The 27,015-nt window shown below is 35.3% G+C and overlaps 1 protein-coding gene across 2 annotated transcripts; it reads right to left on the reverse strand.

Moving 5' to 3' along the window:
• Positions 1–5,723: 5,723 nt before the first annotated feature.
• Positions 5,724–9,861, reverse strand: LOC131029809 (VAN3-binding protein). Of its 2 annotated transcripts, XM_057960460.2 has the most exons (8): positions 9,221–9,861; positions 9,025–9,132; positions 8,883–8,939; positions 7,956–8,331; positions 6,985–7,182; positions 6,824–6,870; positions 6,488–6,545; positions 5,724–6,344 (listed from the first exon to the last, which is right to left on the reverse strand). In XM_057960460.2, the coding sequence occupies exons 1-8, from the start codon at positions 9,455–9,457 to the stop codon at positions 6,142–6,144; spliced, it is 1,284 nt and encodes a 427-aa protein (XP_057816443.1). In that variant the 5' UTR covers positions 9,458–9,861; the 3' UTR covers positions 5,724–6,141. The 2 variants fall into 2 exon arrangements, with proteins under 2 accessions (XP_057816443.1, XP_057816444.1); XM_057960461.2 differs by lacking the exon at positions 8,883–8,939 and having other exon boundaries at positions 9,221–9,838.
• Between the last annotated feature and the right edge of the window lie 17,154 nt (positions 9,862–27,015).

The raw sequence follows: 27,015 nt of genomic DNA on the forward strand, positions 1-27,015 counted from the left end.
GGAAGTAGCAGTAGGGAGTTATTGGGTAAATGTTTCAAGTGTGGAGAAACTAGACATAGGTCGTTTGAGTGTTCTTAGGGAACTAGTAACAAATGAATGGCAAGGAATTTCATGGTACGTTAGGAACCGGATGCTGGAGTTGCACATGAGAGCATGATAGCACCGGAGCAAGGAGAATCTCTTATGTTTAGAAGAGTCTTGATGGATTAGAGCAAAGAAGAAACCAGACCTACTCGAAAGAAGAATCTTTTCCGGACTGTGTGCAAATCAGGTGGTAAGTGTTGTAAGGTTATTGTGGATAGTGGTGGTACTGAAAATTTGGTATCATAGGAGATGGTAGAGAAGCTTGGTTTGAAGAGGCTTGGGCATCCTTGTCCTTACAAGGTGAGTTGGTTGCAAGACGATCATGTGGTAGAGGTGAGAGAGCAGTGCTTGGTGAATTTTCATATTGGCCTTTCAAAGATGAAGTCTTTTGTGATGTTGTGCCTATGAGTGCTTGTCATGTTTTTTTGGGTAGACCTTGGTAGTATGATAGAGGAGCTATCTATGATTATAGAAGAAACCTGATTACTATTGAGAAGGATGGACAAAAGTTCACTTTGGCTTCTTTAAAGGAAAAAGAGAAGGAAGTGAATAATTTCTTGTGAAGAGTTGCAGTGTTGAAAAGCGGGATGCAAAGATTATATACCAGATGATTGTATGGATCTGAAGAAGGATATTGTGGAAGGATTTGTTAGCAAGATGGTACCGAGTGGTAGTAAGGTTAGAGTTATGTTGCAGATAAGAAGAATTTCGATGGAAGAAATAGATCGAATTTGCAAAAGAAAGAGAGTGGTAATAAGAGACAGTGTGCATATATGAAGCAAGGAAAAAGAGGAGTGGAAAAGAAGTTGGAGATTTCAGCTGAGTTACCGGAAGGGGTAAGGAGGAAGAAATTTGCAGACAAATAGGACATTGGATCATAAATGAGCATGGGGTCTATATTCCAAATCCTTTTCGATGTTCATGAGCTTCCTCTCATGGAACATCTTTTTCTACCTGGGGCAGGAGCATCCCTAGTCGATGACCAATCATGCATCAACCAATATATATATATATATATATATATATATATATATATATATATATATATATATATATATATATATATATATATATATATATATATATATATATATTTATATTTATATATTTGTTTATAGTTTTGTTTTTGTTCAGTTTTGTGTTGCAGTTTTTGTGTTTCTTTCGACATTCTCCAGTAGCTATTTATTTTCTATTGCGGACCAGATTCATGGCTTCCATATTTTCAACTCATTTAGATTTTTTTCGACAAGTTATCGCTTCTGAATTGGTTGTTTCTTAGCTCCCAGAGAAATTTTGAGCTTAACAGGTAGTTGGAGATTTCTTCTTTTGCACAACGATTTATTGACTTGCTGATCTAATTGGCACCACATACGATGTTCCTAGGTCCTTGGTCGGCCTTCCTTGGTGGTTTGCACTTCATTGTTACCTTTGGCAGAGGAGATCTTCGCATTTTGGGTTCAACCTATTTTACACGTTTCATTTTCCTATCATTGGAGAATGTAAACTTTTGTGGCCGACCCAGACGTGTTCTGAAAGCTATATATGTTGTTGTATTCGATCCTTTGGTACATAAGTGAAAGTAAAAGATGATTTAGATTTGTGAATTGTAATTTGAACTCCTTTGGAGGTTCGGATGGATTGTGTTTTGTAATAAGGCATGTAAGCCTGCAAGTTTGCCTGCATGTTTCCAGCTAGTCTGTAATGAATCTATGATATTGTGGATGTCTAATTTTGCATTTTCTACATTTTGAGTTGTTGGTTCCATTGTGTTACTCTTGTTGCATGATCTAAATTGTTCTCCTTGAGGACCCTCCGGATCATGGCTACGTTAGATATAATGTGAATGTGTAATGACTAGGTAAAATGCTAGAAATTTGACAAGATTCAACTTAAACAGATATGTACAAAACATAAAGATAACATAAAAGTATAGATCTAGAAATGAGATACAAAAACCGATTACTATAATATGGAGTTGAAGGTGCTTTCGTCAGCTAAAACTTGAGATTTTAAATTAGGATGCTCTGTAGATCAATCCCTCCAAAATTCGGCCAAAAATTTTCTGTTAGGTGTGCAAATCAGCATAGACCTAGGGTTTTTGCTTGTTCAAATTCTGAAACTGTGTGTCTCAATTTGCTTTATGCAATTTTGTCACCTTTAGCTGTCAAAATTGTAACTTGCACACAAAAGAAGGAAAATATTGTATTGTATAGGTGCTCACCTAAGTCAAACCCTATGTTAGTGTTTCCACCTCCACAACAACTATGATGGTGAAGAGGAAAGTGCTTACCCTTGGTAGGACAAAGGCTAGATTTGAAATGAAATTCTAAATTGAAATAATATTACCTTAAACTTGAAAATGGTTGTGATGTAATGCTCTTTAGATAAGTCCTTCAAATGATTCAATAACATGACATAACATAATAAGCTCAATCATAAAGACACATTTGCATGTAGGTTGTCGTAGCTTGCTGCTCCATAATGCTCAAATTTGAAGATACTTTCTCAATGATGTTTTTTGGTAACTTATGAACTTACAAGATGATAAAATTTATTGAGATGAGCCTTTATATAGGATTCACAAGGTATTTCCTACTTTAGGCTGACTTCCAACGGCCATATCAAAATGGCAGGGACTAACACTCACACGTGTTTGATTTTGGGCCCTTTTTCGAGGTACTATGGCATTAGGTGTCTGTCCACCCATAAAAGGGGTAGAGAAGGATGGTTGTAGAGTAGAAGGTCTGAGGATATAGGGTTTGGTCGCCAAATGAGTATATGATGACAATTTGGATGTGACAGGGCCACAACTAGGCTAAAAATGAGCTATGCAAGAGCAAACTAAAGTAAGGGCCCAAAAAGGAGTGTAAAATTGTAAAAGGGTTACAATTTATGACACTATAGTAGCTAAAAAGAAAGAATGTTATAAAAATTGAGACATCTAGGCACTAAAGCATAGTAGCATTTAATAGATTTACTAAAAAACCCACATTTGCCTAAAGCATGGAATAACATTTGGAGTAATGTCATTGAATCCAAGAGACGTAGACAACTTGGAAAGGTTCAAAAAACTAGGAATGTGCACAACATAAGACTAGAGAAAATCAATGTTAGCAACAAATAGAGGCATTCCTTTTTCTCTCATGGTTTTGTCTCCTAAATAAGGATTCAAACCCTATGGCTGTCAAGGTTTTCTAGCAAATTTTCTTTGGAGAGATACTTCCTCACCATGAAGCATACCAACCACCAATTAACAAATTTACCTCATGGAGGCACTAAATTTGTGAGTAAGGTTTTGTATGAGTTAAAGGATAGAGGATCAAGCTTGGCCTTGTTGGTGGAATTTGAAGTTTATTGCTTGAGTAGAAACAAACAACATTTTTTCTTTGAAAGGAATACAAATTAAAAAAACATCTATTTTGCTCTCAACCTAGTAAATAATGATATAGGTATTTTATTTTTCATACATCTCTTTCTTTTTCAATTAAAAATAAAGAAATGTATTTGAATCCAAAGTATTGTGTATATTTCTTTTCAATTTACAATGCAATCGATTGTGTTAATAGATGTTGAACCACTAACCAAAAAAGATATGGATAAATGGTATAGAAAAGTTGAAAACACTTATTTTTAATGGTTTATGGTTTAATATTTGTAATGGTAATGGAGACACCCAACCTACAACACCAATTATTGCTAAAGAAAAAAATAGTATGACAATAAAAAAATTCTATCAACCTAGATTTGATAAGGGCTTTCATCAATGAAGATGTATTTCAATACGTACAGGGGTGCGAATTTGCTTGGGACACCCCTTCGAAAAATGTAAGATCTATATGAATCTCATTGAAAATTGGAGTTCTTTAGCTGTAGTTGAAATTATTCAACCTTAAATTGAAGAATAAGTGATGTCATGAATTTGGCTTCTAAAATTTAAGGTATAAAACAAGAGGTTGATTTCGTTGGTGGAAAAGATAATATATATCTAATAGTTTTTAAAAACACTTCTTCCAACTCATGCAACTTAGTTTATGTCTCTTCGTGCAAATAATTAATTGAATGCCATTAATTTTGATCAATGGGTTGAAAAGTTGTAGAATGTGAAAAGGCTTTTAGGAGAAAAACTAATAACACTGGTGAAAATTTTGACTTAGAATATTTGATTTGCTCAACAAAAAGACTAGCCTTCTAATAAAAAAAATTCTTCTAGAGGTAATTGGAATGATCAAGGAAGAGGTAGAGGTCAAAGAAAAATAGATGAAGAGATACAAATGGTAGAGGAAACTCTCAATGTGACAAGCAAAATGATAGACACCACTTCCATTGCAAACAATGTAATAAAAAAGGTAGTCATGAAACCCACAAATGCAAAATTTCATGGGTAAGAGAGAAATTTATTTCAAAGAAGAAGATAGAACCCACTCCAGTGATAAAGCATTAGGAGTAGCACAGTTTGCATGTGGCAATGATCATGATGAATAAGTACTTTTTGTACTAAATTCTACCTACTATAATGAATGCATCATGGCATGATGCTTAGGTGTTAGATACTGGAGCCACCCAACATAAAATTTCGACATGATCACATTTTATAGAGTTTCATGAAGATGTTTGTGGTCCTATCTATTTGACAAGTAAACCAAGTCTTTTACCTATTGGAAAAAGGATCATTTTAAGGACTTCAAAATTTTGTACTTAATGATGTCTCATATTTTTGTCAAACATGTAATATAACCTTTTGTCATTAGTGTTGATTTAATAACAAGGCCACTCTATTTTATTCAAAGATGAGCAAGAAGTTGTCAAAATAAGTCAAATAAATAAGTTGCATTTACTAATTGTGAAGATGACAAGTTATTAAACTCAATAGAAGTTCAACCATTTCTAAAAGTTATTGCTTACCTTATTGAAGGTGATCTTTCTACTAGTCTTTTATGGCATGCAAGATTTTCTCATTTTTCACAAGACAATTGAAGAATGTGAAGCTTGTATTCTTCCCCTTGTTCGACTTCAAGGGCACACAAAAAATTGCAACTCCCTTATTTTGATTTATATGAACCCTTACAAGTAACTTTTGTTGGAGGTAGAGATCCTTCCCCTTGTTTGACTTCAAGGGCACACAAAAAAGCAACTCCCTTATTTTGGTTTATATGAACCCTTACAAGTAACTTTTGTTGGAGGTAGAGATCATTCCCCTTGTTTGACTTCAAGGGCACACAAAAAATTGCATCCCCCTTATTTTGATTTATATGAACCCTTACAAGTAACTTTTGTTGGAGGTTGACTATTTTAAATTTTCATCGATAATCATAGTCAAATATAACAAATATAACATGGATTATTTCTTGAAGCAAAAATTTAAAGCTTTTTGAACCTTTTAAGAAGTTTCACATTATGATTGAAAATCAAGCTGAATCTCAAACTAGTTCAGACAATGATGCAGATAGTAGTGTGCAAAATCTCAAAGAGAGTAGTGTACAACTCAATTATCATTCCTAGCAAATCGACTAGTAGATATTCTTTACCCAGAAGCTTGAAAGAGATAAATTTGAGAAAATCCACTGAATGATGTTAGATTGAGATGTTTTTAAGCTTTTCCTTTTAGTTACTTTGGCAATTCAACTATATGATGACTGATATAAGATAAGACTTTAATCTTCATTTTCAAATCAATAAAATTATACCATTTTGTCCTGCTCTTCAACTCCCAGCCTGACAATTGCATCATATGTAGCTTATAGTTAGTTTTACTATCTGTGGGGAATAGATGGTAGAGCTACCACCAAATTTGCTTTGTATAAATATACGTTGGGTGAGACAATACAATAAATGCAGCAATTGGACCTAACATTAGGGACATTCCGTTCTGATGGACCTCTTCATTTGAACAATAGCTAGATCAAATCCTGGTGCAATTAATTGCATAGATTCCAGCAACCTTTACAACCATGTTTGGCTTGAGAGATTTTCATTGATTCCATAACCTTTGAAATCAGAAAGGATTTTGCACTCCCCAAAAAACTGTTATACACCAAGCATGGCTATCTAATCTTGGAGTCATATCAATTTGTGTTGTTGTGTCAAGGACAGTATTCTTGAAATGCCCTCGGTCCATGCTTGATGCTCTTTCTCGTCTTTGCATTCAAACTGAATCACCCCACGGTCTGTGTTGAGGCCAAAATATCTTTTGCACTCCCCCCCCTCCAGCAGGTCTCTCCCAGGCCATGCAGGTACATATTTGTAGACATCAAATACCATACCTGAAACAAATTGAACAGAATATACAGATTTACTTGATAAAACAAAATCCAAGAAGTGCCTAATATAACTGAATTTTCTTTTAACAGGATAGCTCATCTTTTAAATGAATGAAAATAGAAGTGTGATAGGCTTCTCCACTTACTTTTTTTCTTTTTTGTAAAGGTGCCCCCCATGTGTTTGCTCTTAAGTTTGACCATCACCTGAAGAGCTCAAAAGCATCAATAAAATACGTCTCCATAACATTTAGAGTTTAGAACTACGTGTCAAAATTTGGTTGGATAAGCATTTTGTTCACTGCAGTGCATAAAAGAAGAATGGAAAGACAGTACAAGGAATAAGGGAATAGAAAAAGTGATTGTGCAAAATTACAAGCTTCCAGCAAAATATATTATCCACTCGCCTAACAAAAGACAGGAACAACTTTTTGCCTGGGTCCCTCGAAAACATAAATGTCACCTCAAATAAAAAAATTCCTCACCTGTCCATGCTTAATATAAACAAAAACCAGCTTCCAATGCAGCACGCCTAGCACAAACAAACATATTATCAGCTAAATGCTATTAATCTAAGTACTAACACGGAATGAGATTATAAGAAATGATTGACAACATATGAATTCGAGGGGCTATTAAATGAAACCTTTTCTAGTTCGCTTTAGCAATTCTCCACCTCTTGCTAGCACCTCCTGGCAGGACATAGCCAATTCATCTCCCTTTTCACCCAACTCTTGATCGGGTCCAGTAGTTGCACTGCCACCCTTGTCATATGGAATAACAGATGCATTATTCCTTACTTCCTTCAGTGCTCTTACTTTAAGAGTTGCTGCTCCGCGCAAAGCTGTTCAAAACATAAATTTAGGCTTATGTTAAAGAAAGTAACTCTTCTAAGAAGATATGCAATCCCTCCTCACTATCTAAAAATTTGTATACATAATTATTGATTACATCATATATACCACCCTACATTGCACTATAATTTGCTATCTACTTTCATTAGAAAATATACAAGTTTGGATTTATGACATTATTTCCTTTTAAGCATCAGCAGAAGGTTTTTGCAGAATATCAGCCTTGATGACATTTGCTCTAGATAAGGTAATGCCTGATTCTGTTCCTATTGATGACATTTGCTCTAGATAAGGTAATGCCTGATTCTGTTCCTATTAACCATGTTCTACATAAGGTAATGCCACTAAGACAATGAATGATTCGGCGAATTAGATGAGAGAATTCCTCAGTGATTTGGTGCAAAGGTCCTGGGCAAGTTGCACAAGTCATCATTAGAATGTGGGCATCCCACTAAGTGCAGATGCATCCCACTATCGTACCTTCAATGCAGAGATCCGGGCCTTCAGGAAGGTCAGTGGATATAGTGGTATTGGTGTATAAGGGGTCCCAAGAATAACAAACAATTGTATACTTAAAATACATGGGGTAGTATTTAGAATCATATATAATGTGTGTTTATAACAACGTTTCACAAAGTTAACAGAAAACCTCACCCAAAAAAATCCTCATAGAAGCAGAAAGTTGCTTTACCCGCAAAGTCTTCAACAGAGAGTCAAGGTATACCAGAAAATTTGGGTGATAAGGGAAGATTAGAATCAATACCGGTAGCTGCGCCTGCTGTTAAGGTCATGATATCTCCTGGCGTTTTGACATTGACAGCAGAGTTTACCACAGAAGCCATGTATTGATGATGAGCACCCATACTCTCTGCAACTTCTGCACATTGAGCCGCCACAAGAGTTGCTGCTGAAGCCACTGCCATATTGGTCTTGGATTGGCCATCACTTCCACCAGTAGCACATGCAGCAGCAATTGCTGCAACAGCAGCTGCTACTCCCGCTACTGCCGTGGCCGCATGCACCTGCGCATTGTAAACACGCGTCTCCTCCTTCTTCTTTTCCTTCTTCTCCTTCAGCCACCTTCCCACTGTCTTCCCCCTCAACGGACATGGTTTTGCAGCACTGAAGCTTCTGTGAAACTGCAAAATCCAACACAAAAACAGGGTTTCAGAGTTTCAAGAAAAAAAAAAGTACATCAATCCCAGTAAAAAAACAAAATAAGTAAATGGGACTGTAAAACTATAGCCAGCTTAGAGTAAATAAAAGGAGTATTTCACAAGCAGATCAGACAATCTATAGGACCCCAAAGTAGAACTGTGCCGAAACTAAGTATTGAACAAGCCTAGAAGTGAAACTGAACATAGAAACATAGCTAGCTAAATGATTACAATATAGTATTCACCACTCACCACTAGAACCAGAAGTACCGGTGACAAACATTTTGGTAGGAAGAATCAGTGATACTAACAATTGGAAGAATCTCCCAAGGTATAATCTAAGAATGCCATTAAGAGAATGACTGGTTTGGAATCGATGTAGGAGGTAAGGAAGTCCAATATAATAATGTAATGGGAGGGATTAGTCTAAAGCTATGCAGCGTCCTTTAAAAGCAAAATTTTGCTACTCTTTCCAACGGATTCAACGCCCAACTTGGTAGAAACAAAAAGCCCTCGTAATAAAAAATAAATACCTTTTTGCCCCTGTTGCACGGGTCAGGGTTAAGTGCTTCTTGCAATAACAAAAATCTCTGCAACAAAAACAGTAGCTAAACACATGTAAAATTCCACAAGTAGGAGATGTGGAACTTTAGGGCTAACCACTATGGCATTTACCTTAAGATCATTAGTTCCCATTGGAGAAGCAGGAGGACTTCCACTGGCCGAAACATTTAGTGGGCCGCTGCTCTGAGACAGCCTTCCCGATGTGAGAGGCGATCCTTCCTGCTCAATGAAAATAATTAATCAGCCTCAGATCGAACCAAAAAAGATGAAAGATTATGGAGGGTAAAATGGGCTTGTTGAAACCTACAGATTGAGATAGAATGCGTTCCATAACCAGCTGAGAAGTGAGTGGGTTAGTTACACCAGTCGATGATAAAGATGAGGTTAGTTTGTGGAAGGGTGTGGAGACTTCCAAGGCAGGGATAGTCCAGGACCGAGCCAGAAATTCCATGGGTTCTCTGGGGCTCCCGGGAGAGGGGTATTCCTCAATGCTCTCCAGAGAACAACGCCGAACACCTTCCATTGAAGCAGCTTGGAAATGCATTGAGTCATGTATTAACCTCGATATATAATCTAAGCGTGGCTTCGACAGGGTGACGGCGAGTATGTCAGGAACAGTGATGGAATCCTGTGGTACTGGATATGGAGGACCCCACTGCACGATCCTATATAGTCATGGTTCGGAAAGCCTAAAACCTCGAGAGTCGAGGCTTCTATTTTGTTCACTTGGTTGGATAGGCATTGGGGAAATGAGCAAATAGGGCATTGGTGATTCAAGAACCAGAATGGATGTTACATAAAGCTGTTGTCTTCATCATTCTGTCTGCCTGAACGTCCCACCCGACAAATATTGTTAAAAAACCAGACATTGTAGCCACTAAATTCCAAAATGTTAGAAAGAGATGATGAAAAGCGTGGGTTAAGTCGGGACTCGCAGACACGATGAGCATCATGCATCCACACATCGCGCATGCTCTCCAGGAGACGGCCAAATGAAGCAAAACACCTCTCAGCTTTAGCTCTGGCATTTAATTGTACATTTTGCAGTAAGGGAATACTTGATTCCATTTTCATCTGCAGAATTTGTCTCGTTTGGTTCTACAGCGAAGGACAAGAAACTCTTTCCTCAAATATTATAAGGGTCAAAATAATTTAATATTAGTGTACAAGTGATATGGTTTTATATAAAAATTAGTAATTAATTCAAATTTAATTTGATTGAATCTTAACATATTTTAAGAGTTTAGGGGAAGCATATCAGTAGTGGTTATGGTTAATTTTGTGTACTTACAGATCTTAAACGGTACATTAGATTTGATATAAAAAATCGTTGTCTTCGTATGCTAGTAAATTGCTTATAGCAAAGGTTATGGCTTCTATGTAGTAACAAAGCACGCTATGGGATCAATTATGTGCACAAGGATCAATTATGTGCACATTTCAAAGTGACGCCCATACCTACTTAAAGATGTTCCAATAACCATTCACTCAAAATTGTCAATACTTGTGGACAATGTCCCAATGGTTGTGCACAAATGTGCAAGTAATGGTGCACGGTCAATTGTGGATCAAAAAAGCTTAAAAGTGATTGGCTATTAGTGCATGTGAAACTTATTAATGAGATTTTCATTATCATTTTTTGGGCTCCTTTAAAATTAGTAATCGGGTGATTGGGTGCACAAGAAGTGATTGGTTATTGGAATGCGATCTACTATTGGTGTTCTTCCCCTAAATGTGATTTACATTCTAATTACTCGTTATTCTTAAACAAATTTATAATACAAGAATAATTTTCAAATCTCAAATTTAGATTTAAATGTGAACTCAAATATTATAAGGGTGAAAATAATTTAATATTAGTGTACAAGTGATATGGTTTATATAAATGGTTGTCAATTTCTATGCGTTCCCTAATATAGTTATTGTTTCAAGTGATGTACTTCACCTCTTTCCACACCAAAAAGATCTTCCTTATAATACCTAAATTTTTTAACTAATCATATTAAGAAAAAATAGTTTTGATGATTTTAAATTTAAAAATCTTATGATTTATTTTTAAAAACTAATTAATTTACAAACAATTTATGAATAACTAGTTAAATTTGACTAATTGTGATAATATTACCTAACAACAATAACAAAATTTGTGAATTCCGCCAAAAGGGCACAAGTGCAAGATTTTCCATGTCATCCAAAGTGATACCAAGAATTATATTTGCATAGATTTTGATTAAAATTGATACATTAGTACTTAGCAATTCAATAACCAAATTAAATGTGATATTATTACTCTTGTTTACATTAGTAAAGTGTTGTCTAGTTGTTGTGTGTTGTTGGATTGGCTTGAGGTTATGATTGGTTGACTTGATGTGATCGATTGACTTGAGCTTATGTTGTTGATGTTGAAGGTTGTTTTGTCGTTTGAGAGGATAGTGGCATGTTGAAAAGTGGGATTGGAATTCTTAGCCCAAAAGATGGTGGTGTTGTGTCATAGGGGACTATTATCAAAGGCATGCTCATACTCAACTACTGTATAACGAGATCTTTTGACAGAATCGTTGTATGATCTTGTGTAATGTGTCACATGCTTGTCTAGTCATAATTTCGGGAATTTGCATTTGCTATAGATCCTTGAATTTGAGGATAGTCAAAATCTGGTGGCAACTAAGCTCCTTACTAAGCTAGCATCAAGAAATATTTGTTCGAGTCTCTTGTCATAGGTGCTCCCACAAGATCCATGACATCATCATCTTAGGAAGCCTTAACAAGCTCATTTGGGTCATTTAAAATTCATCTATATCTAGCCAACAAATAATTCTCTAATGTAGCCCCCTGTTGTGGTGTACATTGGGGACTTGAGGATGAACCAAGTTGCATCACACTATTAAGATCAAAGGTAGAGTCTAATGAAGGATCCATATACTTCATTTTTCTTTATGATCTGTGTAAACCATAAGAGACACAGAGATTGTGAATTCGATGCTATGAATGCTAAGATGAGACTATTCTAAATGCTATATTTTTGGCATTTTTTAAGTGTTTGATGTTGGTTTTGTGCTAATATGATGATGGACCAAAGTGGACGCAAGGAAAATTTAGACCTCAAAAGGATGATGATCAAAATGTTGGATTGAAAAAAAGAAGTCAAACCTATACTAGACTCATGAGTATTATGCCCAACTATTCATAAGATGATGGATGATGTGAGATCAAAACTACCAATGAAAAGTTAAGGTTTGATTAGATCTAATTTATTTGTTGGTTCTAATATGCTAGGTTTGTTGGTTGAAATGTTGGATGGATGCTTCATGAAAATTTGATTCTAAATGGACAGATTTCTAAGCTAAGAATGCAAGGATGTGCAAAATGCAAATGTTGAGATAAGATGATATGCTAGGTCTCGGGTTTGTGTCTCTAGTCTATGTAAATATGGTCTAATGTCTATGGTTTTGGAATCCTAATGCAAACCCTAATATCTCAATTTTAGAATAGATGCATTAGGGAAATGATTGAATGTAGTACACATTATCTTAGGTCTGTCAAAAAGTTGTAGTTGTGGTGCTCTCCATAGGGTAGGTCAGACATTGACAACACAAATGCATGACAAAAAGTCTTAGATGCATAGTCAACTATATGTGTAGTCTCATATGTGTAGTCAATTGCTACAAATGTGTAGCAGGATATGGAAATTGTGTAACTCTATGCAACCCTAAATTTTCTTGAATGGTTGCATGACATAATATTGTACATGCATATTTATGATCTAGTTTTGCAAATTTGGTACTTAAGACAATTTTTCATTTTGTATGAATTTTCTACGTTTAAGCTTTTGCAAGAATACACTCAAAACCTACTAAAAACAAAATGACTATTTAACTCTTGACTAAGGATAAGGCCAATGGCATCACTAATATAGCACAAATTGAAGATAGTTTTAGAAGAGGTGCAACCTAATTATTCAAGTAGGTGTGTTCTCAATAGTGCAAGCTCAAGTGATAAAATACTGTAGGATTGTGTATGCATGCTTTGTTAAACACACCGTGAGATTGAGAGGGGAGGTGAATCAGTCTGAATCAATTCTTTTCAAATCTATATAACTATTAACCTTCTACTATAATTGCAAAGCATCAAAACACAAAGCACATTCAACACATGAACACCAGATTTACGTGGAAAAAACTATTAAGGGAAACCCACGGTGAGAATCACACTCACAATATAATAAAGTTGATTACAAGGTTTTAGGCTCATTGCATGTTATCCTCAATTTTAGCATTGCAAAAAATTGAGGTAACCCCACAAATTTTAGCCCATTTGTGGTTTTGAAGCTCTATGCATGCTTTATGAGACGTCCCTGTCATCGCAAACGCATTTTCCCCTGGATGTTCTCTTTTGCACTAAGTGTGAAAAGGTGTAAATTGGGTTTATAAACCCAATTTACACCTCTTTTCTATCCTTTTGGCTCCCAAAGTGCAGATCAAATTTATAAACCCGATTTACACCTCTTTTTATCCTTTTGGCTCCCAAAGTGCAGATCAAATTTATAAACCCGATTTGCACCTCTTTTCTATCCTTTTGGCTCCCAAAGTGCAGATCAAATTTATAAACCCGATTTGCACCTATTTATGGCACTTGGAGTTATAACCCTTTGTGCAATTCAATTGGGAGTCTATTTCTTGGTTTTTAATCCTTTCTCCCTGCATTTTTAACTTTATTTTCCATTTCAAATCGATTAGAAGTCGTGGGAGTCGGAGCTTTTGCTCGGATTTTTATCTCACTTTGTTTCCATTATTTTTGGGTATGATTCTCCTATTCTTTCCCTTTGTTGTTCTCAGTTTTATCTATTAGGGTTTCAAAACCCTTTTTTATTTTTTATTTTTTTTATTGGACTATTTTGAATGTATTATATTTCAATTCGATTCATGTAATGGCATTACTCCTACGTGGTGTCGTGCAGGTTCATTGACCTAAACAACACCACAATTGTGGTGATGATTGGGTCAATGGAATCGGGTGACACCCTTTTTTTATCAATTTTTTTTTATCTTAGTAGCATTTTTACTCTCCCTTATTTGTGGTGAAGTTCGGATTTCACCAACCCTTATTCCACCTTAGCCATTTCTTTGCATATGATGGTGCAAGGTAGGTCGTAGGCCCACCATGCATTGTATGATACAACCCGGTACATGGCGGGTCTACAACCTCGCCATGCACTTCCTTGCCTTACCAAAGCCTTTGGCCCACCACACACACACACACACACATTTTTACCTTTGTCTTGCCTCCCTGTAAGATGGTGTTTGGTGGGGTCGTCAGCCCTCCATGCATCACATATTGCAGTGGTGCATGGCAGGTCTGTGACCCCGCTTTGCACCCTATTGATATTGCATTATCCTTTCCAAAGGTGGTGTTTGGTGGGGTCGTAGGACCGCCATGCACTGAAGCTTGGTGCATGACGGGCCATGACCCACCAAGCACCAAGGTTTCATATGTCATCTAAGGTGTATGGCAAGTTTACAAACCCGCCCTATACTGAGTTTGACTTGAGTTGTTCTTTTATGGTGTATGGCGATTTTGTAACCTCGCCTTACACCTTATACACCGTGTATTGAGATCTTTGCTTCCTCAAATGTATAGCGGGGATTTGAACCCGCCTTACACTATGTCCTTCCTCCTTAGGTGTAAATCGAACTTATAAATCTGGATTACACCCATTTTTTATTTTTACCCAATAAGTGTAATTTGGACTTATGAGGCTGACTTACACCTATTTTAGAATTTCCCAAAGTGTAGTTTGGGGTTATGAACCCAAATTACACCTGAGAACCACACATTGTCATAAGTGTAATACGGGCTTATGAACCCAAATTGCACCTATTGCACACACATAAATAGGGTTCATAAGCTCGATTTACCTTTGATCTACCAAGATACAATGTGAGTTTCTAGAAACCCTAATGGCCTCAAATGCATTATTTTCAGAAGATTGTTCAATTCAAAATGGAAAAATTGGTTGATCAATTATGCTTCTATGGTATTGATGATTTTTCTTGTCACAATGTTTCCATTGTACAAATGACAGAAGTTTCTCCAAGCCAAAAGACAATGAAGTTCAAGAAACAAGACCCCCATCCAGTCTTTCCGACTTCTTTAATTTCATCTAACATAGACCATATAAGGGATACAAAGATAGGTCATTTTGACCTAACTGAATTACTAAAGAGAGTTGAGCAGCCTCCTTCATACAACAAAATGGAATCTATTATTAACAGTGGAATCCATCTAGTTGCGACCTTCCCTATGTCTGCTCAAGACCCTGAATTTGTCATGGCAGTTGCAAGCCACTTCGATCCTACAAGCAGAAGTATAAAAAATACTAGTGGCAAGAAATTGATTGGGCTAGATGAGGATTTATTCGACACTATCTTCAAGTGTCCCAACATTGATAAATATTTAGACATCACTATTCAATCAGCACAAGCCTACTATGATAGAAATTGTGACAAATGTAGGAGGCACATGAATGATAACTGGTTGAAGACCCCGAGGCCTACCATTGCTATATGGTCGAAAACTCTTCCTAAATGTGACTTAATTGAAGAAGTTAATGATTTGATAACTCTCCTGAGTAGAGTGAAAGGACTTCCCACTTCTAATACTTTCTATAAATGGATGTATCAATACATCCATGTTATTAGACAAAATAAGGAGAAGATTTTATGGGGAAAACAAATCAGTGATGCAATTTGTGAGCAACTTACCAAGGTGCCTACCACTCTCAAATTCTATATGACCTCTTATTTGGTATATGTTGCAACCTCAATGAGACACTTTCTGGGACTGTCTGCAATGAGAGACAGAAGGCAAGTTGAGTTTCATAAGTATTACTCCCAATTGGCTCTTCAAAACTTTAGTCATTTTCAAAGAGTCAATGATGCCTTCTTTGGGTATCATATGTGTATGTTGAATAAAGACTTGTATAATAAGAGAGTATCTAATCAGGCCTGGGAGGTAGTAAATGAATATGGATGCATGTTCCTGCAATTCACAACTTTCACATATCTCGGGGTTGGGTGTTTTAATGGTGAGACTTTCATGCTCCCGAGATATCCCTCGGAAAAGTTTGTTTTGATGGAGCTATCTTGAAAAATGGTGGCAATACACATGAGGCCCAATCTGGTTCTCATAAATCAGGTTTGAATTTCTCTCTTACCATTGGTAGGTATTTTATTAATTCAATCTACAAGGTTGGGGAAATGGAAGAAGAGACTATAAGAGTGACTGTGAATTTCTTCAAGGCCAAGAGGGACTTGGACTATAGAGGTATGAGAAGTAAGCTGAAAAAGGCATATATTTATGTGTGTCATATAGAAGATATTTGGGCTAATTGCCAAACCGAGCATGATATCATGAAGCTTGATTATTGTTGGTTAACAGCTGATCAAATCTGGGAGTTCAACCTTGTCGACATCCCAGATGATCTAGAGGAAGATGGTAATATCTTGGACCTTGCCTATGTTGATAAGAAAGTCTCCTCTACCCCTTTGCCTCTCATTAATGGTTGCAAAAGGAGTGCACTTCTATTCAAGATAGATTTCATAGTATTCTTGTGAATACTAATGTATGGCTTTCAAGCAAGCGAATTCAATTGAAACCCTTCTCATCTTGCTTTGAAGATGACACTGTTGGTCCAGTTGGAAAGAGGTCAGAAATAAAAACCAAGAATAGACAGGTTCTTGTCACTCTTGTAAAGGCTCCCAAATTAAAACTCACAGTTGGAAGTAATAAGGGAAAATTTCAATGGGAGTCATTGACCTCTAATGTTCATGAGACATAGGAGTCTGAGGTACGAGATGAACAATTGGAAGGTAAGCATCCTAATTTAAAAACAATTGATGTTGACCAACTGGGTGATGATCAAGAAGGTGATCAAGGACAAGAGAAATTGATGAAGAAGGACTACCACGAGCAAATAAGTCCTTACTCCAAGTATCCCTTTCTTCATCCATGATGCAAGTTCTTGTTTCTACTTCTAAGTTGGAATCTTTTGTGGTTATTTGTGTTTCCCCTAGAAATATTGTCCATGTTTCTTCTACGAGTGCTAGTGAGTCTGTCGTAGACACCCCCATGACAACATTGAGAATTTTTTTTCCACTTTTCCCATGTTGTCTAAGGTGTTTGCCACCATGCTGGATGATTTTGACAAGTTTTGTGATAGAGACTGTTTTTAGGTCTAATGAGTCATCCCTTGAAAATCCTACCAATGTTGTCACTATGACATCACCTATTGTAACTACCATTGTTCAAGATTCAATCAATCCCTCCCAAAATTTTGTGGTAGGTGATGATGACGATTCAACTTTACCACCATGGTTATTTTCCAGTGCTCCCAAAAGAAAGAAGCAAGTGGTGTCTCCCGAAGATTTTGATTTCAGTCATCTTGTTCCCATCAAACCTGAGACTACCAAGAAAGCTAAAACCTTGTCAAGGGTAAAGGTGGATAAAGAAAAGAATAAGTATGCAGAGGTTGTTGTTCCTCCTCCTGATAAGGATATTGATCAAATCCAGGAATCAGACTATGTAATCCATAGGATTGAGTTGGGAAAGAAAACTCATGATTATGTTGCTTGAGATGCTCAGTCAGCTCTAGAGGCTCTTGTATTCATATATGATGAGGATAAGGTTAAAAAGGATCAAATCAAGGCACGAATTGAGCATATCACCACAATACTCATCAAAGTAACCAAGTCCTCAAAAGCTATCAAACCAATGACTTCATCATTGGACGAACAAGTGGTGAAAAGAGTCGAGCAAGCAACGTCATAGAGTAGAGACATGGGAGAGTTGATGGACAAGATGCTGAGTCAAGGAACGTGGCTCCTAATGTAATGCCCATACCCTAGTCGGACTTTTAAAACCCGTTTAACCTTGATTGACTTCCTATGTGGCATTCTCAAATGGTAGATTAACCGATATGCAATGTGTAGTTTAGATAATATAAATAAACTGAGCATACTTATTATTGTGTTTTTGCATCGATTCTCGTGTAAATGTAATTGTTCCTAACCCTTGTGATAAATCTTGAGCTAACGTCTTCATTGAATATGTATTTGTATATGCATGCTTGTATGAATTCATGGGTGCAGGAGATTTGCAGGTACAACATCGCTTAGGGCAAGGTTCATCTTCTTTGGAATCTGCAAGGTTGAGTATGCTCGTTCATCTTTTGAATTCGGATTTAGTGGTCATATAACTATCGTCTTGCCTTAGCCATGGTCAGGTGAGCATCGTGTCTGGATTCGTGGGGTTTGCTTTTCATTGGGATGCGTGTCGAATGATTTGGAGGACTCCCTCGATTTGCGTGCCATGCGCGAGGTAAGTGAGGTTTGTGATCCTAAGTATTAAATTTAAATTTATGGGTAGGCGAGCACATTAGAAATTTAGAAATTTAAATGGGTAGCTTCTTCTATATGATTAATCATTGATTTAAGAGATTGCTTAAAATTGTGATTCTAACAAGCTTAAGGTGTTTAACTGGGGTTAGTGTGCTCATTTACGCATTTGTAACTTTTATGCATTTGTAGTTGAGAAATTTGAATAAACAAGACTCTGGCATTAGATTAGTCATTTATTTAAAAAAATGTCGTCTTATTATGTTATAGCGAGTTAATTTAATAGCTAATTTAAAATAACGAATTTATTTAGTTATGCGTTTTAGAAAGGAAAAAAAATTTAAAGTCATTTGAGAGAAAGAATTAAATTACTCATTTTCGCATTTTGGAAGGAAAAAGGGGTAAATTATTATTATTTAAATGAAATTATTTTCTCTTTACTTGTAAAGTCGATAAAGTATAAAAGTGATTTTTTTTTTAGAAAATTAAATTAATCAAATGCCTTACCCGGCCAATAGGTTCGAAATAAGAAGTAGGCTTAAAACTTGTAGTGAGAAATTAAAATTTAAAAGAACGCAATAGGAAATGGAAGCTTTTTAATTTTAAGGGAAAAATGAATAAGAGGTTTCCATTTTTCATCTATTTTATTTTAAAAATAAATGCCTAATTTTGAAATTAAAAATTAGGGCAAAATTAGGGCTTCTTCTTCTTAACTTAGTTTTGCAAGCATTTTGGGGGTTCTGGGCTTTTTGGTCTTTTTTTGGAAAAACATGGTTCTTGCAAGGGAGATTGGGGATTTTGGAGAGGGATGAGGAAAGAGAGCAGCTGAATTGAGAGCTCATCTTCATCAAAATCTCTTCCCAGAAAGCGTTTGGAGGTAAGAAATTTTAATCTACCCTTTTTGTTGCATGAGTGTTTTCTTTTAGTTTTAGTTTTCAGTTTGGTTGAAGGCTTGGTTGTTCTTGGTTTTAAGATTGGCCATGGTTTTTGGGATATGTTGAGAAAGAGAAAAATCTTCTCCATTCTTAGTTTAAACAATCTGGAAACTTATTTTATGGCTGTTAAAAAATGGGTGTAGGGTTTTTACATTCCTTTTTGTCAATCATTTTGGTTTATTTCAAAATTTTGTAACAAAAAAAAAAGAAGAGATGGCTGTGACTGGGTTGCTTTCAAAAGAGGGTTTGCTGGAAAATATTGCAAAATAGTGTTTCCAAACTGTGTGTTTGATTACATATATATTGTTTCCTTTTTAAAAAAAAAAATATATATATATATATATATATAAATATATATTATTTAGCAAATTTGGACTGCATTCTGGCAGATTAAAACTGGGTCTGGGATTTGTTGTTTTTACCAGAGGTTTCTGTTAAAAAAAAATGAAATAAAACATCTGTTAAAAACAAAATAAAACAAAATAAAAAAAAAAAATATAAAAAAAAATATTTTATGCCCTCCCCCCCCATCGCTGGGAGGAGGCAATGCTACCAGCTGGTAGCAGCGCTACCAAGGGTAGCGGCCTGCTACCAGTTGGTAGCAGCGCTACCAATGGTAGCGTGGCTACCATGGGGGCCCACGTGGGAGTCCACGTGGGTAACCCCATTTCAACCTTCTTTTTTAAAAAAAAATTAATTTAATTTAATTTCATTTTTATTTATTGCTTTAAAATATGAAAAAACAAAAGGTAAAAAAAAACATTAAAATAAGTTATTGTTATGGCAGCAATGAAGATAAATAATAAAATAATGAATTTTCAAATGGGGTTATCAATTATTTAAAATCACTCTGTTGCTTCTTGTTTATTTAATGTAATTAAGTCGAGTATTTATAGGTGGGAAATTAGAATGTGGATATTTAGAAAACCCATATAGTAATACAATTTTGGCTGCACTCTGATCTGTGCAAATGGCATTAATAATTGTTAACTATAAATTATGGCTAGACGTGGGGGTATTTTTTTTCTAATTTGGTTAGTAATGATTGGGGTTCCTATATACTCGTTTATATTTACGCAAAGAATCATAGATCATTGGGGGGGGGTGTCTTCTTTCCATTTCAAAGGTCCCTTTTTAAGTATATCCTCCTTGGTTTGGGTGCTAGTGTTTAGTTCCAGACCAACATGTCAGTGAAGTGTATCTAAGGATTAAATAAAATACCCGAATGAGAAATGCTTGCATTTATGTGAACTTAGTTGGAAAACTTGTAGAGTTGTATTTACTGATTGAAATTGTCATTTGTAGTTGGTTGTGATCGCCAAAAAGGCAAGATTGTAAAGACATGTAAATATGTAACCTTAACTATATATAATACCAAAGGGGTCTTGCAGTTGAGCAGACCCGGAGATGTAGCCCATCCGGGGTGAACTCTGAGATCATATCTGTGTTATGCGATGTTTATAGCGTGCTTTGTTTTATGTTTTAAAATATCCTAAATGGTTGAATTCTTGCATAAGTGTATGGTGAAAATTTAATGAATTCAAATTTAAGTGCATAACATTATTCATATGGATAAATGCAGTTGTTTAAGTTCATAAAACGTTGTGAATTATGAATATGGCAAAGTATTTAAATATTGAAATTAAAGTTGTGGAAAAAAAAAAGTAATTTGATAATGTTAAATTAAATGGTATTAGTGGAAAGTCTCTTGCTGGAATACTTTATGGGATTAACTTGATATTAAGTATATAAATGGAATGAATATACAAAGGAAACCAAGTTAAAATTTATGTCACAAACTCGTAGATGGAAATCTAGATGATGAACATCATATAAATAACTATCTTCTACCTTATAAAATGAATCACGCCATGTCAGTTATGTTTCGTTACATTGGATAAATTTGTTAAGCTATTTCACGTTTAAATCTTAACAATAATCCTCACCGGATTAATTTGATAATCGTGTGGACTCTATCAAGTATTCATGTTGTATATTGAACGAATGTACTTAGTAATTTATGTTGTAATTATAATCCATAACCCTCACCAGATTACTTTTATAACCGGGTGAACCCAACTAGAAAATCCATATGTTAATCTTTATAAAAGAAGCCCCTCATGTTGCTAAGATTGAACTAGAATGGGACACGTCATGTTAATTATGTGTCATTATATTGGATATAGTTGTTTGGTCAATTACGCTTAATCTTAACAAATCAACCCTACCGAAATTTAACTTGATAATTGGCGAAACTCAACTAGTCCACCCTAATTATAACTCCAACGAATGAATTTCTTTATGATTGTTAAAGATGAACTGAAAAATAAGGGATCCAATTAGTTGATGATACATTAAATCTAATTAAAGAATCTCTCTCACATTATATTCATTTAACGGTAAAAAAAAAATGATATGCAACAAGATAATTGTAATTCAATCCTAGTGGGAGAGCATCTCTTGGAAATTATACTTTAATCTTGAAATGGTAGATATTATCTTGCTAACTATACCTTAAGTTAAAGGATGAACTCTTGTGGCTCAATACATTTTCAACGTAATGATTCTAGCCATCTAGTAGTATTATTTTAAAACTTCAAATGACTCCTATGGCTAATCACATTTTATCTTTCATTTAAGAGCTTCAATTCATTAGTTGGCTACGCATGAAATCAATAAAGGGACCTCACTCTACTAATGCAAGTTTAATCCTTAAGAAACGAATTTCTCTTATCAACCATACTGTTTAATATTTTAAAAGGATATCAAATGTGGGTGAACACTTTGAAATCAAATGAAGGAATCCTCACTTTACTAATCATAGTTTAGCCTTAAATGAATGAATCTCATTAAGCACATTTATAGCATTAAAGGATGATGTCAAGTGTGGATGGTTATTTTAAAACTCTAACGAATGAACTTTGTTATATTTAAAACGCTTGAACCCATTTGGAGACCTCCTAATGTAATTATGAATTAAAGTGCAATGAATAAATAACTTCTCAATGGCCTCCTAACCGCCTAAAGTAAATGATCTCTTCCTAAAATTATAAGACGTCAAACCATTGAACACATTTGTAATTAAGATCTATGCATTATCCCGTAATAAAGATATCCAGTTTAAAGGATCTAATGACGCAAGTTGAGTTAGGTGTAAAGTTGTGTAATCGCGTTGGGAAACTCCTTAGGATCGTTTTAGCCTTCCGCTGTGTTATCTAGATAGAGATAACTTGAGATCACTTCAACCTATCTTAATGTTGTAACTTTGTATCAACGCTCTTAATTATTATTTAAAAAAAAAAAATTTACACTCTATTTGAGTGTTTTTAACTTAAACCCTTTAGGGGTTTCCTGGCGGGGCATTACACCTAAGTTCAGCTTTCACCATTGTTAATTATATAACCTGGATGTCATAAGGATAGAAGTGGACAACACCATAGATGCTTTCTCTCAAGAACTTGAATCTCAAGAGAAGGACTTTGAAGCATGGCTAAAAATTGAAGATGTTGATCCAGATGATCACATACAAAACGGTGTTATTCCTTCATGGCGTATGTATGTTGAGCAATGAGAGATGCAGGAACATCAAATGAACATTCTAAAGTGCTTAGTCAAGGACATGAGGAAATCCCAGAAAGAACGTGCTTACAAGAAGAAAAAAATTGTTGATAGAATCTCTAAAATTTTGTGTGCTTTCCTTGATGAAAATGAAACAGTTCTTCGGCTTGCTTGTGACTGTTGAAATTGATAGAGAGGAATTTTCTTTGTCCTCAATCAATAGATTGCTTGATCTTCAATTCATCTTGGATTTTTTGGATTCACTTATGAAGAAACACAAGAAGTGTTGTATTGATTTAGGAAATTCTATCATGTGAGTCAAGATCATCACCGACAATACCCACGGACCCGATAGAGTTCAAATGCAAAATGTCTTGTTGAAATTTTAAGAGTTCTAGAAAAGAGACTTGGCATGAAGAAGATGAAACTTAGTCGTTTTTCATGTTTTTCCTAGCGGTGTTTTGTTATGACAATCAACACCTCAAGTGCCATTTTGTATATGCTCATGTGCACGAGATTGGGTGCATGAGTCCTAAGTCAAATCAAACTCTTCCTTTGAATTAGTCTTTAAGTTAGTTGTAGTTTGCTATTTTCATGTTGCACCCCTCTTCTATATATACGAGGGTTATTATTGTCATAAGGGTCTTTTTTCCATCATTGTTTATGCAACAAAACTCTGCCAAAGTGAAGAGCGAATTGAGATTTGGCGTTCATTTTCTAAATTTGCAATTTAATCAAAGATAAGACAAGTTGGGCTTTCCAACTTTGCATTGAGATCAATCTTGTGTATGGTATAAATGTTCTTATGTCTTTTATGTCATATTTTCTTGAAAGATTAAAGTTGAGTATAGTTGTTGATGCAAAATATTGAAATGTTGTTTGAGTTTTACAAGTAATCTTTGAGCTACTTAGAAAATTCAAGAATTGGAAATAGGTAGAGAAGATTGTTTAAAGTCTTTGAGATTTTACAAGTTATCTATGAAGTTTGTATTGAAAGGATAAATAATAAAGTCTTTGTGTTGTACTGGTTATTTGGTTAGAGTAGAAAATCTTCCAATATGTTTGTAAGTCTTTGAGCTAGCAATATATTGATATTTGGGTTACAACAGTTGATAGTGTTAGGTCCCAGAGATAACTAAGAGGGGGGGGGGGGGGGGTGAATCAATTATCCAATAAATTTAACCAAAATTAACTTAACCAAAACTTAATGCTTAATACCGGTAAACCAAACTTTATGCCGGTAGACAGTTTTAACAGTTAATTGCAATACCGATAAAGATTAATGCATGAAACAAAAAGACAATAACATCCACAACACATAACACAAATATTTGTACGTGGAAACCCTGTAAGGGGAAAAACCACAATGGGAAGCCTTACCCACAATCAAATGATACTACTACAGATAGTATGTGTGTACAATATGGATTCTGCACATGCAAAAAGGCCAGCGGCCTAGAGCTCACTGCTCAATCACAAAATGAGAGTTACACTGACTACAATTGGATGGTTAAATCCAATAATAATGTACTGCACAAAATAGCATCTTCATATGCTGGATTCAGTACCAGTTAAGTTATGTTGCCTTCACAAAATCCTTCCTTCAACCTTCAAATGATGTATGTGTGTATAGCTCTGCTTATTTTCGCATATACCTTATTGTAATCCTTTTCGTATTCACAATCCCTTCTTATTTTGATCTTACAAATAAGATCTTACATATATACCATAACCTAAGACCAATTGAATAGGTCGGCTCACTAAAAGATATTACAATAAAATCAATTGCAAACAAATCAATATCCGATGCATGATGTCGGCTCAATGCATTTACAATAATAATAAATCATTTCCATAACATGCCGTGCTGATCTGGAATAGATAAGTTTGTCGGTGCTTATCCTGGACCTATTTTCCGCTAACAACAAATATGCAAACTCAAATAAACAATTAAACAAATCGCCAAAACCAAGTGATCGAATAATGTCTTCGACATAACAAAGTAGTTTCCAAGTCATTCCAAGTGTCGGTGAACAATATAATGTGTTGGTGAACCAAATATCAGTGACTTGCATAAGTCCCTGTTTTGCCGGTGAACATAACCAAAATCTCCAAGTGCTAATAAGTGTTGACAAGCGATGACAAGTGTTGACATCAATGACAAAACCATATCAACATATCCAAAATACCAACAATCTCCCCCTTTGGAATTGATGGCAACACAAGATGGAAAAACCATCAAAGTGCCAAAACAGAAATGCCAAAAACCAAAAATCAACAATCTCCCAAAGAGATCATAACCAGAAATCAAAAATACATAATATCTCTCCCCAAGGGATAAAGTCTCTCCCCCTAGGAATAATATGTGTTATCCATGTGTTTTTCCATATCAATCTCTCTCCCTTTGACATCAAATGCCAAAGCAATACAAAACCAAATATAATTAGTTCAAAGAACTTATCACAAAATACCAACTCATTCAATATACCAACTACTCCCCCTGAGAAGTAGCTCTCCTCATCAAAGCCGGAATAAAAGATTTCTCTGTTAATTCCGTCAGTTGATGACAAACATCAACTGTCTAAGTCTCTACCGGTGGGGGTAGGACTCCAAGTTGCTCTCTGAGATACTCAAATATTTTCTTAGGCAAAGGCTTTGTAAAAATATCTGCAATTTGCTCTTTAGTATTCACATAAACCAATTTCGCTTCTTTTGCTTCAACATTCTCCTTTAGAAAAATAAATTTGATAGAAACATGTTTAGTCTTAGAGTGAAATACCGGGTTCTTAGATATATCAATTGATGTTGTATTGTCATAGTAAATAGTTATAGGTTCCTTGCATTTTACCTTTATGTCCTTCAACATTTGCTTGATCCATAATACCTGTGTACAGTTGGTTGTTGCTGCAACATATTCTAATTTTGTTGTTGATAGACTTGTACAACTCCGTTTCTTACTCAACCATGAAATTAGTCTGCTGCCAAGAAAAAATGCTCTGTCGGTGGTGCTTTTTCTGTCATCCACATCTCCTGCCCAATTAGCATCTATGTATGCACATAAGTCAAAATTTTCATCTCTAGGATACCATAAACCAAGATTTGTAGTGCCTTGTAGGTACCAGAAAATCCTTTTCACTGCTGATTCATGATTTTCTTTAGGATTACTCTGAAATCTTGAAACAATACATACTACATTCATAATATCAAGTCTTGTTTGTGTCAAATACAATAAACCTCCTATCATAGATTTGTATCTAGTCGGATTAACAGGTGTAGATTCATCCTTCAAAGATAATTTATCAGTTGTAGTCATAGGTGTGCTTACCGGTTTACAGTTTTCCATGTCAAATTTCTTTAGTAATTCCTTCTAGTACTTATATTGACATAGGAATATACCTTTATCAGTCTGTGAAATCTGCAATCCTAAAAAGAATTTTATCTCTCCAATCATAGATATTTCAAATTCTTGTTGCATTTTGTTAGAAAAGTCTTTACACAAACCATCTTCTCCTCCAAAGATTATATCATCAACAAAAACTTCAGTAACCAAGATGTCATCTTTAGTCACTTTGTAGTATAGATTGTTGTCAGCATTACCTTTAGTGTAACCAAGCTTCAAAATATATTTGTTCAATCTTGCATACCAAGCTCTAGGAGCTTGTTTCAATCCATATAAAGCTTTCCTTAACCTGCAAACCATGTCTTTGTTATCTATCAAAGAAAATCCATCAGGTTGCTCAATGTAAACTTCTTCTTCAAGATCTCCATTCAGAAATGCACATTTAACATCCATTTGATATAATTTATAGTTCTTGTGTGCTGCAAAAGCCAATAAAAGTCTGACTGCCTAAATTCTAGCTATCGGTGCAAAGGTTTCATTGTAATCAATTCCTTCTTTCTGAGAATATCCCTTACACACCAATCTTGCTTTGTTTCTGATTACCATGCCATCTTCATTAAGTTTATTTTTGAAAACCCATTTAGTTCCAATTACATTTTTGTTTTTAGGCTGGGGAACTAATGACCAAGTGTTATTCCTTTCAATTTGTTCCAATTCATCTTCCATTGCTTTAATCCAATATTTATCTTCACATGCCTCATTAATTGATTTAGGTTCAATTTGAGAAATAAGACATACCTCCTCATTTGCCAATCTTCCTCTAGTCATAACTCCTTGAAATTTGTTTCCAATTATTTGATCTTCAGAATGATTCAAT

The sequence above is a fragment of the Cryptomeria japonica genome, chromosome 9 (genome assembly GCF_030272615.1).
Source record: "Cryptomeria japonica chromosome 9, Sugi_1.0, whole genome shotgun sequence".
In the NCBI taxonomy this organism is placed as follows: Eukaryota; Viridiplantae; Streptophyta; class Pinopsida; order Cupressales; family Cupressaceae; genus Cryptomeria; species Cryptomeria japonica.